Source organism: Hippichthys cyanospilos, chromosome 9 (assembly GCF_059441005.1).
Source record: "Hippichthys cyanospilos isolate Australia breed blue-spotted pipefish chromosome 9, RoL_Hcya_1.0, whole genome shotgun sequence".
Lineage (NCBI taxonomy): Eukaryota > Metazoa > Chordata > Actinopteri > Syngnathiformes > Syngnathidae > Hippichthys > Hippichthys cyanospilos.
The window spans coordinates 4665367-4683096 of record NC_142377.1 but is presented as its reverse complement, the minus strand read 5'-3'; the positions used below and the strand labels follow the sequence as shown (position 1 = coordinate 4683096).

Here is a 17730-nt window from a genome sequence, read left to right as displayed (position 1 = left end):
CGAGATGACCATTTGAAAGCTCTGTATTCCCTGGCATAGACATCAGCCATGCTGGTTTCTTTTTGACGCATGCGCGATGGATGACTTGCAGTTTCAACGATTTTCCCTGATACCTTGGCATGACCTCAATTTGCATATTGTTCACTCCTACTCACAGAAAAGCGATTTGTACCCACAGATGGCAATCCACAGGAGAGATTTGTGCACAGACTCCGTCCGATATAGTGGAGCTCTGTACGTACAAGATAGTGTCGAACAAGAGAGCGTTGTATGAAAAATACTTTGCAAATCGCAAGTTTTAGCTTTATAATGACAAGAACATAATGTATAAAACACTCAATTTTAGTTCGTAGTCTCGAGGGAAATATCCAATGACACACATTTGATTCGAGTCACAAGAAAACATATCATACACAGTTCTGACTCGTGCACTCAAGCTATTACGGATACAAATACGTTACATTTTATTTAAAGAGTGGATTTACATGTGTTAAATTCCTCCTAGATGTTACTCATCTTTTTTCCTATCCATCCTCCATCAAAAAATATGGTACATGGACGTATATCCGCAATTCATCCGACCTGTGGGCGGCGGCAGCGAGTGAATAATCGTAGCGGAAATGCTCATCCGCGTCCATCTTTTAGCCTGATTTGCACAACGAAGAAGAGCTCGGGGTCGTCGAATTTGTTTGAAGAGAGCGCAGACGTGGATTTGACCGTATAAAACCGTATTCAACTTCCCTTTGAAGGTAACTACAAAGTCTTGATGTGTTTAGAGAAACGTGGCTTCTCTCTGCTTTGAAAAATAACGACGGTGCTAGTTCGTTTGCGTGCTTGCGAGCTAAGCTAACAGTTAATGGCTAACAGTTGTGTACGCGCGCGACCTGAGGTACGTTAACAAAGACGACCCGGATTCCTGTATTTAAAAAGCGGCTAAATGTGCAGGCTATAAATTGTAGAGATTGACTTTGTTTTCCTCTTTAGCGTGAATGTTTATTTGCTTCGAATTTCGTAATTTGCAGAAGCTTGTGTGGTCTTGGGTGACGGACTCCATATTGTTTGTTTCATAGTTGAAACGACATAGACAAGCTGGGACGCAGGCAGTTGAGTCCCGCGTGATTTGACCCAGAATCAGATGATTAGACACTGCAATCCTCTTGTAAAGAACGTTCTATTTAATTTAAATACTTGGACATAAACGGTGATGGTGCATGGCCCACGGAACATCTTTGTATCGCGTAGTCACCGGGTGCCGATGAAAGTACGCCGCTTAGTGGATGTGAACAGTTTGAAGGATGACGAAATTCAAAGCTTTCTACGTCTTGTTTAAAAAAAACAAAAAACAACCTAACATTTTAAAAAGTAAAGAATAAAACATTTACTTTTCAGAAATTGCCTTTGAAAACTGTAATTACTCAAGCTGATACTAACATCAACGTGCCCAAATTGTGAATGTCTTGTCTGTGTGTATATTTGTGGTGTATTTTGTGTTGGCCACTACCAGATTTCTTCAATTAAGTATCCATTAAACACTTTTTGTAATTTCTTTCAGACGCACCTCAATTTGATTGGAACCGCCATCCTCACCTTCCACATAACTACCAAGGTATTTGCAAGGCTGTTAGCTGAACATCAATCCTTCCTAATAGAAATGTTTACCTGTCATTTCTTGTTTGTAAAGGCTACATTTTAATTTGAAAGAATTTTGCGTTGTGCCGTCAGTATCGTTCAAAAGCAAACGTTTCTTTGAAAAAACCAAGTTGTCAATATCTTTCGATCATATCTCCAAAGTTATTTTTGTCAAGACACTTGCATTTCAATTACCATTTGCAAGGAGCGACTGCCAAGGAGGACAAGGAAAAAATTATACGTTAGGATTTTCTCGTCTCAGATTTTAATTTTTACATCTTTCAAATACCTATTGTCATTTTGCACGTAGTGTTTGTACATTCTCACAGGGGCTCATCAGACTAAGTGAGCAATGTTAAGTGTGCCTTTTTTGTTTCTGGTTTGAAGTGTGTCTTTGCCAAGACAAACAATTTCTCGTTGTACAGAAGTTTTTGGACTTGAGGTTACGAAAGTGCGTTGCGTCTTAAGAATGCATAAATATAAGAAGGCAGACTCGATGACTGATTTTACGTTTTTTATTTCAGTTGATTAATTTATTTTTGTCATAAAATGTTTTTATCCAAATATTTACTGTGTGACTTGATTAATATCTTAACATATTTAAATATGGCTTCTATATGCCACGCTTGTGTGACAATGGCCGCATTGCATCACGTGACCAATGCGTTTTCGTGTGACATGTCTGTAGCACATCTGCAGCCGACTTGACACGCACGTCAGGTGTTGTTTCTGCTCATCAATCGACGCCTCCGCAATTTCTTTATGTGATGACGTACTCCCTTTTTCCTGGCTGGGTTTCTCACTACCGCCATTTTTGAAATGAAATCGATGTATCACATCTAGGAGAGGCTGTGTGAGGTGTGGAATAATGCACATCTTTGATTCAACTTCAAAACACTGCAAAGATGTGCAAATGGAAGCCAACTACTGCCGTTAAATTTTGGGGGCATTTGGCATACAGATGTCGGACTGCCAACAAATGTGTAAGAAAAGCGCAACCACGATTTTAAGTGAAACTACAAAAAAAAAATGCGGATTGGATGTGCGGTAGCATGAAGGAGAACTACATTCTGCATTACCTCAGTGATGCGTGGGTGACACCCGAAGAAGACAGAAGGCTTTAGTGATGGACTGTGGCGTTACCCGACTTGCATTAATCAGGGCTAACTACTCTAGCCCTCAGGCGTTTTCCACAGGATTTCCTGTACGCAACGGTTTAACCCTGCTTTGGTCACACGGGGTTTTCAAATAATGTTGGTCATGCAGGGTACACCACAATACTTAAAAGTTCATAGGGTCAATCATACAACTGATTTTGAGTCAGGAAAGTTCCTGGAAAAAGAGGGAAACAGATTTTGTAATATTATAGAAATTGCAAGCATTAAAAAAATGGTGTCTGAACACCCCATGGGACCAATGCAGGCCTGAAGCCCAACTCATTTTGAATTCAACTTTTGCCACCAGTGCAATATGCTCCCTTTACAAATTGCAACAGGGATCCTTGCTGAAGCTTTTTGGTGAACGTATGACCACCAATAAAACAATCATTTCATTGTTCCGGCCATTTGCTGCGTCAAGTACAATCGATGGATACACATCTAGAAATTGCGCCTTTTAGCGAAATGCGCTCGGCCGAATTTCTTTAGACTTTCCGACTCGTGCGGCGTGATTTGAATTTTCCCCTTTCCAATGCGCGACCGCTGCTCCATTTACAACTTCTCATCCTACAGAGAAATTTTAATCTGTTTTGTCACCCCATTGACATGTTTCAGGATCGTGGATGCTTGTATCCGCTCAAAACTAAACATTTCCGAGCGTTTCCGATCATACGAAGAACAAATCCGCAAAACCTTTGGGATCAAGTCATGTCTCGCCGAAGAAGCCGGAGTCCATCGCCCGCGCACTTCTCACGCACCTGTAGCAGTACCGATCCCCGGGAGATGGAACGAAGGATTTTTGTTGGGAATTTGCCGACTTCAGACATGGATAAGAAAGATTTGGAAGAGCTTTTCAGTCCATATGGAAAGATACTTGGTCAGTAAATGCCTCATTATGACCAATATAATTTAAATCTTATTTGTAGATAATTGTCTCATCTAATTGTGTAGCTTTTATTTGTCTTGACTCCTAAACATTTAAGACTGTAGCTTTATTTCTACTGCGCTTAGCTAAATGGGTAGGTATCCACTTCAGTGCTTTGTTCCACCTAAAATTTCCCTTTTTCAGGCGTTTCCCTGTTACGTGGATATGGATTTGTACAATTTGAACGTGTAGAGGAAGCTGAAGCTGCAAAGTTGGCCCAAAAGGGTCGGATTTATAAAGGTTATAAAATAGGTAAGCCTTGACTGCACCAAGTCTGACTATGCTTTTTATGCGTAAGATGTGACGAGCAGAATTAAAATGATGCAAATAAATGAAATTACTGGTCTATATTGAGATTATCTTGTTTTTTAGATTTTCTCAGTTGAGTTAATACATTTTGAGTACAAGGATGAAGTAGATGAAATCATTCGTTACCATGTGTTTGCCTTTTCTGCATGGAAACTTTGTTGGAAGACATTTTGAATGATTGGCGTACAAAGCAAATAAACAGTTGTACTCCTCGTTTAATTTCCCCTAATTGTCTTTGCATTTACTTCGGAATGGCTTTAATACGTTGTGGAGTTGAGCCGCGCCATGAACCTTTGGGTGAAAAAAGCATTTTCTTCTCGTCATCGCGAACCGAATTTGGCAGACCGCGTCTTCATATGCTGCATTTTGACCTTGTCCAGTAAGGAAGCCCAAGATTGGAGTAATGGATCCCATTTTCATTTTGGACCGTGGGAATTCCTTTGACGTTGACGTGAAGAGTTTCCTTTCGTTTTGCGCGTGATCTGATTGACATGCCATTGTTTTTTGTTCAACGTTTGGATTGATTTATTTTCAGATGTAAATATGGCAGTGGAGCGACGGTCCGCTAAACTTCATACCCAGCAGAGCCCTCCACGCAGGTAAAGTAACACAAATTCGGTGGGAAGAACTACGATCGTCTCCAAAGCAGCCGGTCAAAAGCAACTAAAACAAGAATTTAAACCTTGAAGGGTTGTGGTCGACTTATCTTTGTTTTATGGAGGTGATGGAAGACAGTATTGTGTATTTGCCTCATTTCTTTGACAGGAACTTTACCAAGTAAACAATAAATCCTGTAAGGCAATGTCACAATTTATTCATATTCACATTTTTTTTTCCTTAGCCTCTTATTTTCTTTGTACTCGTATTTAAATGGATGGTTCTTATCACAAGTTGATTAATACATATTTTAGAATTGAATCTGGATGAAGTAGAATCAAGATGTCAGCTGTCAGTCCAATTCACACTCGATCAAAATAAAAAAAATACTTGGAAAAAAAATACCAATTCAGATGCAGCATTATGTGCACTACTGTTAGTTTTTGTTGACAGAAAATTTAGAGCTTTGCCATCTATAAAATGTGTCGAGGAGTATTGCCCATCCATACTTTTTTTTTTTTTTTTTTGTTACTCGCTTGCTTCCTAACTTATACCGCCTTTCTTTAACCTTTGTGGAAAATGTCATGAGGTCACACAAGGCTTTTCCTTTCAAACATGACAGCTCTTTTAAAAAAATTTGACTACAATGGCATGTTTAAATGCTGCTGCAGGTTAAGATTAATATTTCGTAAATGTTAGTTGGCTGTATTCACTGGCTAAAAGGGTTTTAAAGGGTGTGTTGCTGCACCATCCCAAATGTTTTTCTTTTCCTCAGAATTCTGTGCTTTTTTTTTGTAATCATTCCATTTTCTATAACAGCTTATCTTCATTAAGATTGCTGGCTTGCTGGTTCCTATTCCAGCAGAATTTGACCAGTAAGCAGGCGACGCCCTTAACTAGTTGCCAGCCAATTGCAAACAACCATTCACACACACAATCACAACCTAAGGACAATTTAGCTGCTACTTTGGTACTGAGTAATACGAAGGGCTATCAGTTTATGTGAAGACACCAATCATGTTAATGATTGTTCACTATAATTAAGGAACCACTGTTGTAAATGTTGAGAAAAATTCATAGAAAATCACCAATGTTCTATGTCTTGTTAGCTATTTGCAGAATAGGCCTGCAGGGTACTTGTCATCCTTGAGGGATACCTGGTACTCACGGGCACAACATTGGTGATTTAGAATAGTGGTCCCCAACCAACGGTCCGCGGACCGGATCAACTGGTACCGGGCCGCGTGGGCTGCACCCGAAATAATGTTTTGGAGATGATTTAGTTTAACAGTTCATACGTTTGTGCTTGATCTTTGTTTTTTTGACCCCTTTTGATATAACATACATAGTGAGAAGGATGATGTGGTTTTTAGAGCAGCCCCCCCCGCAATATAAATCTTAAGGGGTAGACCGGTCCATGGTGATAAAAAGGTTGGGGACCACTGATGTAGAGTATTCAATACACCTGCCATGCATGTTTTTGGAGTGTGAAAGGAAGCAAGGGAGAGTTTTTGTCATCATATTTTTGCTTTTAAATTCCTTTTACATCAGTGTTTCCTTATGAGCGTTGAATTTTCAATGAGTTACATTGCAGTATGTCTGAAAAGTGTAGTGCCTCTACAATGCTGAGATGCTAAAACATGTATTTACATTTGTAAACTTTTTATCATGCCAATGCAGCCCACCCAACACGCTCACACCCTTTGTTTTTGTATTTTTTTTGTAACAATTGGTTACATGATTTTGTCAGTATATCTAGACATTGAGCCTTTATATTTAAAAAAAAAAAATGTACAAGAACAGAATTAGGAGCTATACTTTTTGGGAAAAGACCAACAAAGCATTAGTAAGCATGAATATACATCTCATAAATGTATATACAGAACTGCAAAAATTTCAGTAAAGACATAAGAGGATTAACATGGATATTAGCTGTCGTTATGTGGAGTAAGGACTTGTCAATAAAAATGCTATTGCCCTTATGCTGGGGCATGGTATTGGTAGTCGCATCCCTGAAAAGTTGTTTTTGTCATTAGTTTCGATTTGTCACTGTGTTAAGTTGCTCATTTCCTATGAATGGAATTTCTCTTTACTTCATTGAGTTAAATTCCCAACTGACCATTCTTGTATTACAAATTGATTTATTTAGTTTGCATTTGCTGCATTCAGCAATTTGCATACAGTGTGTAGTTTGTTCTGTTTTCGGGTGGGTTGACTGATGGGAGTAGCACATATAAGAAAATGCAGACATGGGGCACAAGAATGCACAAGAATGAGTCCATGCACAGAAACAATTTTTTTTTTCTAGTCTTATTTTTTGATACAAACATGACTTGTACTGCTGTGATTGACTTCCATTTCTCGAACCTCTGAATAAATTTGGGGTATTCAGTGTTCCCGTGAAAAGAACTGTCTTAATCAAGGTCCTCCTGTGTACATTAAAACCATGGTGGTATGAAGTATTTTTATTTTACATAACCGTGGGTTTGTTCAGCCTGCCTTACTAATAGGCATCTGTGATGGGAACCACTTAGACAATTTTTGAATTAACATGTTTTAAAGGAAAATGTGTATGTATCTCTGGTAGAGCCAACTTTTGCCAATAATTAAAATCAAATACAAGTGAAGATTCTGTGCCAAAAAATGTGTTTATCTCTCAAAATGAGCTTTCACTAAAACAAGTTTAGCAAGGGTTTGCTAATGACACATCGAGGAAGTAAATTTGCATTTGCACAGCTTTTATCAACGTATTTTTTTTCACTGAACTACAAGTTTCCCCCTTTTCCAACCCCTGGAGTTTTGATGCACATACTTGGCCTCTATGCATACCTTTATGCCGCCCTGGAAGGATATAGTACTTAGGGCATCAACCGCAGGTCCATCAACAGTCTTCCTAAGGTGCTTGTCTTGAAAATGGGTCGCCCTGGTGACATTGAGAATTCGCATTGTCTCAGGTTTGTCGGAAGTATGCTCCGCCGTGACATTTCTCTTCTCAGCTGGAAACTGTTGGATGCTCAGTTGCCTCATTGCGTGTGAAACAAAGCGCCGCGGGACTCATTGTATATATGCTGACTAAGCGATCCTCTGACACACATCAAAGGGACTTCTTGTAGTTTATAGATTGGGTTTTACCGTGACCTAATTTCTGGTACGTTTCACACACCTCGTGCACACTGACGAGTGTTGGTTTTTCGATAAACAAGCAAGCTGTGCGTATTCAACCTTTTTTCTTTCTTTTTTTTAAATCTTAATGCGTGACTGCTTATTTACAGCATGATGTGACTTTCGGGGAAACGGCACTCTAATAAGCTGAGTAAACACTCAAAATGGGTATTTTTGATTCTGGAATCAAGATCTTCATTTGGAGCAAGATCCACATGTTGCGCTGGAGTCTTCTTAATTGCATTTATTTGTGCTTATTTACTTGTATTACATACTGTGTTTTAAGTGCCAATTATATGATTTAAAAAAAAAAGTTTGAGAATGGATCATCTCACTGCTTTTTCCTTCCAACTCAGGCCGTATGGTGGTTATGGGGATGCCAAGGATCCCCGGCCTCGGTCCCGCTCACCGGTGTTCCCCCGTGATAATCGAGATCGCGATGCACGTGAATCCCGAGAACGTGATGGGAGGGACCCTGCCAGAGACTCTGGCAGAGAAACAAGATCGGGAAGCCACTCACGCGACCATGAGTACCGCTACCGCGGGTCTGAAAACAGAGACAAGGACCTAAGAGGTACACCGCGAGATCCTGCCTACAAGTAAGTCCTACACATTGCAGTTGGAGCTCCATAAATACTTGGTTGAATCCTTCCAAATTTTTTAATGCAGCAGAGAGGAATATGACCGTTACTACCGTGGTGCAAACCCTGCCGACGACTACTATGCCAGAAGAAAGGATGATCTGTACAGGGACCCATACAAAGACCCATGGAATGGGAGGCGTGATGAAGGTAAAACATCATTTTCTTTCAATTAATAGAATTTAAGCCCCAACTCTTTGGAGACTCCTAAAATAGGTTTGACGTTTGCCATATTGTAATCCACCGAGGCAATATTTGAGCTCTAGCTACTATCGCTGACCAAAATTGCGGGTTGAGGGTCAGGTGTCAATTATAATTAAACTTTCTTTTTTCTGAGGATGACCATTGAAACAAGGTAGCCCTAAAAAGAAAATGTTTAATATAATCTACCGCCTTCAAGGCCAATTGTCCAATTATGGTCATTCGTTTGAGTGGGTGTGGCAAATTAACTATAAAAACAATTATCGGACTATGCTCAAATGGTGTGATGTTAGTGTAACTAGTGTTTTGTTTACTTGCTAACTGTTTAGCGCGAGTGTCCGTGTGCCGAGTACCCTGATAGTTTGACACAGAAAAGCAAGCCATGTTGAACTACCGTCAGCTTGCTCTTACCATCAGTTGAGCACCAGCTTGAGCACACAGACAATTCGAGAGAATTTTAAAAATACACTTGAAATCGCTTAAAAACACTATTGATAGTAAATATCTGTTCAAGGGGGCCGATGACCAATATTCAAAGCCGATATTCACCTAAAGGAATCCACTATATATGACAGTGAAAAGCAGTCCCGTGAAACTGCTGAACTCTCTCTCTCTCCACTCCTCTCTCTCACATTCAGCCTCAGCCAGAAGAAACACCTAGCTGGCCCCCCACCTAAACTCAAACTTTACTCATGCACTTATAAAAATTTGCACAGACTTGCTGCTGCCATGTTTATTTATAATTATACTTCTATTGCACTAGCGATTACACTTAGAACTATAACAACTACCTCAAATGCACACAACTGGGACAACCACAGCCAGAGTTGTCCTGCTTTGTCTCGTACTGTTGGATTGTCCTGTCATATGCTTCTACTTATGTTTTCTCTTGGGGTACTCTTGCCATACCTGGTTTTTCGTATTTAGTTTTTAGTTTTAGTTGTTAGTTTAGTAACACTAGGCAAAGTAAATCACACATACTGCACTTTACATTACTATAGATAAATATCTAGTTTTTAGGTTTGTCTCGTCTTGCGCACCTGCACTTTGTTATTGTACATGTAAAACGCAGAGAATAGTGAGAAACGCAATTTCGATTCCTTTGTATGTTAAGCACATGTGAAGAAATTGACAATAAACTTGAATTTGACTTTGACTTTGAGATCGGTGTATATTTTCTCTTGCACGTACGGGGATGTGTAGGGGAGTTGCGAATTGCTCCTGTCTTGCTCCTGTCATCATAAGCTCACTTCAAGCCTTTTTCCTCTACATGGGTGCGACTGGTGTGAGAGTGTAGAATAAGCAAGAAATTAGAAATGGGCAGAATGCACAGAGTGGCCTGACATGCAGAAAAGGGGGGGGGGGGGGGGGGGGGGGGGTTATTGAGAGGGAGGAACCTCTTTAAATATTTTTAACCTTTTCAAATATTGGACATTCTTAAAGTGTGAAAACATTAAATGCTAGCCTCTGTCATCACCGACAGATGACAGCATTCGCCCTGAGGAGCGACGACGTAACGAACTTTATCGACAGTACTATGAAGAGCTGCAGCGCCGGCATGAAACGGAACGCCCTGTTGACTGCTCCGTGATTGTCGTCAACAAGGCACAGAAGTAAGGCAGCGCTCTTCTCTCGGTGAACATCACTTCAAATCAAGTTTTAAAACTCATCAATCGTGTTTTAATTTTCTCCCCACTTTGTGTGGCCTCTGTGTGTGTGTGTGTGTGTGTGTGTGTGTGTGTGTGTGTGTGCGTGTGTGTGTGTGTGTGCGCGTGTGTGTGTGTATGTGTATGTGTATCTGTGTTTGCTCAAACTAACAGCCGAGAGTATGCTGAGACTGTTGGGCGCAAAGTCCATGACTTGGGCATGGTGGTGGACTTGATCTTCCTCAACACTGAGGTGTCCCTGACTCAGGCGCTGGAGGATGTGGGCCGTGCACGCACTCCCTTCGCAATCATAATTACCCAGCAGCACCAGGTGCACCGTTCCTGCACCGTCAACATCCTGTTTGGCACACCTCAAGGTAACTTAAATATGCTATATTTAGAACAGAAAATACTCCGATTTCAATGTAGCAGAGTCTCTGTTAGGTGGGGATCTCTAATACCGTTCCAACATTATGTGCAAAGAAAACATGTTCAGTGACCACCCGCATTGAGACACAAATAACTCCATGTCGTTTCTAGAAATTAGAATATTTATTGTTACCAGAAAAAAGGGATCTCAAACATATAAATGTTAGCATTCTGATGTCAATATCAGTTATGTGCCATCAGTATTTTGTTGGTCTTTATTTTGCGTTATGATTACTCACAAGCTTTAAAATAAATAAATAAATAAAACGGAAAGAAAAATCTCATCTCGTAGTTACTCCTTGGTAAGTGTGTATCCTGCCTCCATCATTTTATTGTTCCCTGCCTGCAATGAGTACTGCAAGCCTAAGTAAGCTCAGCAAATCAGACTCTACCTGTCTCTGCAGTTTGACAAAGTCTGAACATGTGAGTCACACTGCCCAGATGTGTATTTTCATTCATGGAGTTCACTAAACTATATCACTTAACATTGTTTGGTAATATCACTGTGAAATATCAATTTCTTATATTTTTGTGTTTTTGCATCACTGGTTATTGGGATGTCAACAATAGTGCCTCACAAACATTTTGGGGTGCCCTACCACCCCCTGGTAAATCGCTGGAGGTGGGCTGCTGGAATAGTAGATCTTGCACTGAGCTCTAATAAAAGTTTGGGCACTCTTAATTTAAATAATGTGGGCTTTCCAACATGTAGCTATATCCTCCATTGTTAAAAGTTGGAATGTCCATCAAAATCAAAAGAAATAAACCTGCATTTAGTATACAGTGAACCCTCGCTACTTCGCGGTTCCACTATCGAGGATTCGTCACATCGCGGATTTTTTTTTCCATTACGCGGATTCACCACATCGCCGATGTTTTTTCCATTATGCATATTCACGACTTCAAGGGTTTTTTTTTATTACGTCTTGAACTTATGCAATAGCCCCCAAGCGTGCTGCTCCCACGAAGGCTTGTTCTGAGCCTAAACGGCATCAAAAAATGATGACAATTGCTGAGTGGTGATACTTCTCGAAAGGAGAAGTTAGGCGGCCGTTGCCCGCCATTTGGGAGTGAAAGAATCAACCGTTTGCTACATCGAGGACGAGGCGAACATTATAAGACAGCTTCCATCATCTTTGGCAATTCAGCGAAGCCAGTTGTGACGGCTTGTAATAAAACGGTCGTCCGTATGGAAGCTGCTTTAGCAATCTGGATTGCCGCCCGCCGACGGAAGAAGCCCTTTCTTTTGAAGTCTCGCGCAGCTGCAGTCATATTAGTCGCGGCCCAGACGTCGAATTAAAGTCTAATCTGTATATGATCAAAGATGATTACAATGGAGAGTTTACTCTTTACCATTTTATTTTATTGTTTATTAATACCATTTTATTGTAAACGAAATCTAGGCAAGAGGTTTCCAACTGTCTGGGAAACGCCGTCTTTGCTCCTCGAACGTCTCTGCCTCCTGCATGTCTGTTGTAAACAACAGAGCTGGGGTGTGCTTCATGAGCTATACGGCTGTGGGGTTTGAATCTACTCCCGCCCCAGCTCTCGCCCCAAAGGCACTTTCGCACCCACAGCAGTAGGCACACACACATTGTGCAGGCAGAGAGGGAGAGAGGAGCAGACCTTCACCAGACCGTTGGAAATGTCTTACCTAGATGTCTTTTATAATAGAATCATATTCTTATTGGCACACCCCTCTCTCTGAAGCTCATTTGCACACGTCAAGACCCACACCTCAAAACAAGCAAATTTGAACAAAATAGGATTTAAAGTATGGGATTATTCTTTAGCCAGTGGGATTTTTTTTCATGAATCATATGAGGTATGTTATCAACATCCCTCGTAATTGTTTGAATTTTTGGGGCAGTTGAAAACTGCATGTCTCCTTTGACCATTACCAGAACACCGGAACATGCCGATGCAGGATGCCATGATGCTGATCGGGCACAATTATGACACTTACAAGATGGAGACCCGTGAGAAGGAGCGCGAGGAAATGGTTCGTAAGGCCGCCAAAATGGCTGACGACGTGCTGCTGCGTGAGCCTGACCGTGAGAGCCATCCTGTCTCTGTGCTAACGTCCATCACGCTGCTTGCAGAGAACAGGTAAACAAAAAAATAATTATTCTGTGATTTATAACCACTGTTCTGCTAAACATTCGTGTGTGTTGAGAGATTTTGTGTGTCAGAAATTAAACTTGATTGGTCAGAAATTGAAAATTGAATTGCCGGGGTATACATTCACACGAGTTTTTTTTTTTTCAGGCCTAGTTCTGATTATCAGTAGTTGAGGAGGCCGATAACCACACAATTATAACCCGATAACCCCCCCCCCCCCCCCCCCCCCCCCCCCTGCGATAAGTCATAACTGCGAAGTAGCGGGCCACCCACCCCCACGGAAATGGGGGGGGGGGGGGGGGGGATTTTTAAATGTGTACCGTCTTCAAACTATACATATTTAAGACAAATATTACGGCAGTACATAATTATGCTTAAATCTTACATTATTAAAGCTTATACAGGAACTCACAGTTACCCCTTTCCATCCTTTGAAGTCTCGCGGCAGTCACAGTCATATTAGCGGCACCCGGAAGTCGAATTAAAGTCAAAGTTGTCAATAATCAAACATGATAACGAATAGCGTTTACACTTGAAATGGCGTTTTATTATAAAAGAAAAATAAGAGATTTCCCACGGTCCAGTGAAGGTCTCTACTCCTCTCCCTTGGCTCTATCAACAGTCTGTGTTTTACGATTGAGACCGGATCTTCCCTCTTGGTCTAAGAAGGCAGGAGTTGAGGCGGGAGTAGATTAAAACTCCTGCTCTCACGGGTCGATGGTCCAGCCAATCGCGTGTCTAGCAGGACACTCAATCTTGATTTGAAGAGGGTGATTGTCACTTCCATAAGCCGGCTTCAGGCCAAAGGCGAGGGACACCCCGAACAACCATTCACGCACCCAATCACACCACAGGACAATTTAATCTCAGAGAGAACATGCAAACCCCACACAGGAAGGCCGAAGCATGGTGGATTCGAACTCGGGTCTCTTTTAACTGTGAGGCGGATGTGCTTTTCACTGTACTGCATGTACACTTTCTTCAAAATTATTCATACCAGTGTGAATTTTAATTTTTTTTTGTCTGTCTGTGACAAACTTGATTTTTTTCTTAGTTTATTTGTGAGTCATATGTGACCAACAAACAAATGACCGACAACAATACATGTATATAGGAGTTTTATAACAGGTATATGTGTAATATATACAGTGGACCCCCGTGTTACAATGTCCGTGATTTACATCATTTTCATGTTGCGAAGTGGAAGTTTTTTATCCCCTTTTTATGACATTTTCCCGGTTATGTGTCTAAAATAACTGTCATGATGCAAGGGGTTTGGCTGTATTTGTTGTTTTGCCACCATTTGCTGGCGTTTTTAGGTAATTGCACTTGTTTACTATTGCCGTCTAACTGCTTCAATGCAACGTATGACAACAATGCCGGTCTGCTTTTGGTCGGCGTCTCCTCACGGGGATGGTGGTCTGCTATTGGTCGGCTTCACTTGTTTCAAAATGACGTAACGGTAAAGCTTTGTTCGATTGTGAGTGGTTACAAAACCATATTGATAGTGCATTTTACTGCTTTATTCAAAGTTTAAAGGGTTAGCCATGGGTCCCAAGATTGCTAGTGATGCTAGAGAGAGAAATAAAATGATGAAACGTCATGGAAACGAAGTTGGAGATAACCAAGAAATACAAAGCTAGCTGCTAGTACAGGGGTGGCCAAGTTCGGTCCTCAAGAGCCACAATCCAGACTGTTTTCAATGTATCTCTTCAACCAACACACCTGAGTCAAATCAGCGTCGTTATCAGGATTGTGCAAAGCATGCTGATGAGCTAATCATTTGAATCAGGTGTGTTAGTTGAAGAGACACAATGAAAACAGGCTGGATTGTGGCTCTTGAGGACCGAACTTGGCCACCCCTGTGCTAGTAAGCTACCCTTACTAGGGAATATGGGCATAACAAGCGCCACTCAAAGGTAAATAAATCCTTTCTATATTTTTTTTATTTATGATATTTTCTGATTGTATACATGTATATTATATATATGTATATGTATATATATGTATACATATATATATATAATATATATATATGTAGAACTTACTATTTTGGTAGCAATTTTTAATATGTATGTACAATTTTGATGTTTTTACCTGGGGTTCTAAACACATTAGCTATTTAACATAGGTTTGGGTTGCCCGTCTTTTGGCCAATTCGCCTTACGACCCTAACCGCTGAACGGATTAATCTTGTAACACGGGGGCCCACTGTACTACCTCCTGTATAGGCGGTATAAGGAAGGTACAAGGTACAGGTTCCACCAGATGTTGCCATAGTCAAAGCACAAAACCTACAAATGGTGAAGATGCGTATATGTGCAAGTACATAGATGATTACGCTCTATCTTTTGCAGTATTTTTCTTTGGTTTGCTGTGAGGGATGCCCCCATTGAAGTACAATCTGGGTTTTGACTTTCCTAACAGTCTTTCAATTATTTAGTCAATTGCACCGTGGCTTCGTGATGGCAGCCCCCTCAGTGAAGTACGGAACGCACCTTGCCTTTGGCCCATAAGAGCTGAAACTTTTTTTGTTGTTGTCATCGAGCAGGTTTTTGACGCCAGAGGAATTGGACGGTCTGATTGCTTACCTCAGTGACAAGCGAGCACGATTGACACGAAATCCCGCGGATCCTCACGCAGGTACAACCGATCAATAAACCACGTGTCGCTGCAGCAAGCACCATGGTTGTCCTAACATGCTAACTTGGTAACCCGTCTTTCCGGACAGTTGCAGCCCTTCCCGTCACCGCTGACCAGCAGCCCTCAGCTCTGGGACTGCCTGTTGCGGGTGTGGTGGCAGCACTGCCTACGGCTCTTTCTGGCCGCCCAGTGCCGCAGCAAGCCAGTCACATGGCCCCGCATTCGGGGCTCATGGCGCCTCAATCTGGTCTCATGGCACCACAGCAGTCAAGCACCATGGTGGTTCAGTCCAGCCCCATGACGGCACAATCGAGCCACATGACGGCACAATCGGGCCACATGGCGGCACAGTCGGGCCACATGGCGGCACAGTCGGGCCACATGGCGGCACAGTCGGGCCACATGACTGCACATTCGGGCCACATGACGGCACATTCGGGCCACATGACGGCACAGTCGGGCCACATGACGGCACAGTCGGGCCACATGACGGCACAGTCGGGCCACATGACGGCACAGTCGGGCCACATGACGGCACAGTCGGGCCACATGGCCACCCAGTCTGGCCACATGGCGGCCCAGTCTGGCCAAATGGCACCACTGTCGACTCCTCTAAGCACGCAGACCACCCCTAACCAGGAGCTTCAGGCCAAGATCCTTAGTCTGTTTAAGAGCAGCTCGAGCGCTTCAGGCTCCTCCTCTGCCACCACCGCACAGTCTCAGGACTACAGCTCGGCGCGCCCCGGCGGAGTGGCTTCTCAAGGCTACGGCTCCTCAATAGGCCGCAACTCGTCTGCCGCCGCCACCGCAGGTGGTCCGAGAGCCGCCAACGCCACTGGCGGTATCAATTTTGATAACCCGAGTGTCCAGAAAGCTCTGGACACTCTCATCCAGAGTGGACCGGCTCTCAACCACCTAGTGAATTCCGCCAACTTGGCATCTCAACAGCAACAACCACAGCAACAACAAATGCACCACCAGTCCCAACTGAACCTTCAACAACAGCAGCTTCCACCAGTTCGACCAGCAGCCAACATGGGCTCGATGGCACAGATGTATCCCCGACAATATTGAGTATTCAAGACGTTTTTTTTTTTAACCTTTTGTTGTTTTTTTTTTTTGTTTTTTTTTAAAATCTTGTCAATATTTGTAACCCATGTTTGAAGTCCATGTTCTGTTGGTGTAAGGGTGATTTTGCGGTCTTTTCCACTTATGTGAATGTTTGTTCATAGACTGTTCCTCCTGCTTTTTAAGAGTTGATTAAAAAAAAAAAAATCACCACACAACTGCTGTAATAAAATGGTATTGGTTTATTGCATTTTGTGCTGACAAATCTATAAAATAGAATGGGTATCATAGCCAGAAGCCATAGAGATAGAAGCATTTGAAATGTAAGATAAAACTACTATTTTCTTTTTTTTTTTAATATAATGTACCATGAAACACAATAGAGAATATATATGTTGACTTTTTTCTATTTTTTTTTTCAAACCTTAGAATACGGTATTTAACTTACACAGACACAAAAAATAAACACTCCCACACTAACTATTTAATTTATTTACACGTAGCCCACTCTCACCACCAGCCCTCCCGCCCCCAGCACATCTGCAAAACACATTTCACCCCACAAAACTGAAAGGATCAATACAACGCAATGACGAAAAATTCACTGTGGAAAAACCTTTCGCAGTTGTGAACTTGTGACGTGCATGTTTGCAGTACTTTTTGACAACCTGCAGTAAAGTTTCTGGTAGCCATACAAAGTTGTTCCCACGACTCCTGTTAATTGAGAACAAGGTTAGGATTTTTGGCATCGTGGTGCCCAAAGTTGACATTTTATGGAAACAGTAAATTGGATGTTAAATTTGCAATTTTACTCTCAGGACAAGCCTAGGAAATATTCAGCATAATTTTGACATATTACGTTACTGGTTAATTTTAAAAATAAAAGTGAGTTTGGCTATGCGTGAGGTTGATCAAGTCGTGATCTGCTGCTGCTGCTGCTGCTGCCTGTATAAATTGGAACATTGCGTAACTCAATGTAACGACACTTTGTAGTGTACGGCTTCACATGAAATGACATAAATATTGAAATTGATTTCATCAAATTAGGCAGGGATTGTCTTGTTTATAAAGCACAAATAATTTAGCGTTTCTCTTTTGTCTAGATCAGAGGTGTCAAACTCAATTAAGCACATGCGCATCATGAAGAAAAATGTATTAAGTTGGCCAGACTGGGAGAATCATGCTACGTATATAAAACTGAA

General features: G+C 41.6%; 1 protein-coding gene across 5 annotated transcripts; it reads left to right on the top strand.

Moving 5' to 3' along the window:
• Positions 1-592: 592 nt before the first annotated feature.
• Positions 593-17730, top strand: ncoa5 (nuclear receptor coactivator 5). 5 transcript variants are annotated; one of them, XM_088422440.1, is made up of 12 exons: positions 593-749; positions 1553-1606; positions 3402-3663; positions 3856-3963; positions 4556-4619; positions 8136-8378; positions 8449-8570; positions 10105-10234; positions 10442-10644; positions 12601-12805; positions 15369-15460; positions 15549-17730. In XM_088422440.1, the coding sequence occupies exons 3-12, from the start codon at positions 3495-3497 to the stop codon at positions 16532-16534; spliced, it is 2322 nt and encodes a 773-aa protein (XP_088278566.1). In that variant the 5' UTR covers positions 593-749; positions 1553-1606; positions 3402-3494; the 3' UTR covers positions 16535-17730. The 5 variants fall into 5 exon arrangements, with proteins under 5 accessions (XP_088278566.1, XP_088278567.1, XP_088278565.1 ...); XM_088422439.1 differs by lacking the exon at positions 593-749 and adding an exon at positions 802-889 and having other exon boundaries at positions 8452-8570; XM_088422438.1 differs by lacking the exon at positions 593-749 and adding an exon at positions 803-889.

Bases quoted from the DNA above. Each gene is read 5' to 3' on its own strand.
- ncoa5 (XM_088422438.1), top strand. From the start codon at position 857: ATGGCTAACAGTTGTGTACGCGCGCGACCTGAG. The intron at 3,664-3,855 runs GTCAGTAAATGC...TCCCTTTTTCAG, and splicing joins TCCATATGGAAAGATACTTG to GCGTTTCCCTGTTACGTGGA. The intron at 10,235-10,441 runs GTAAGGCAGCGC...TCAAACTAACAG, and splicing joins GTCGTCAACAAGGCACAGAA to CCGAGAGTATGCTGAGACTG.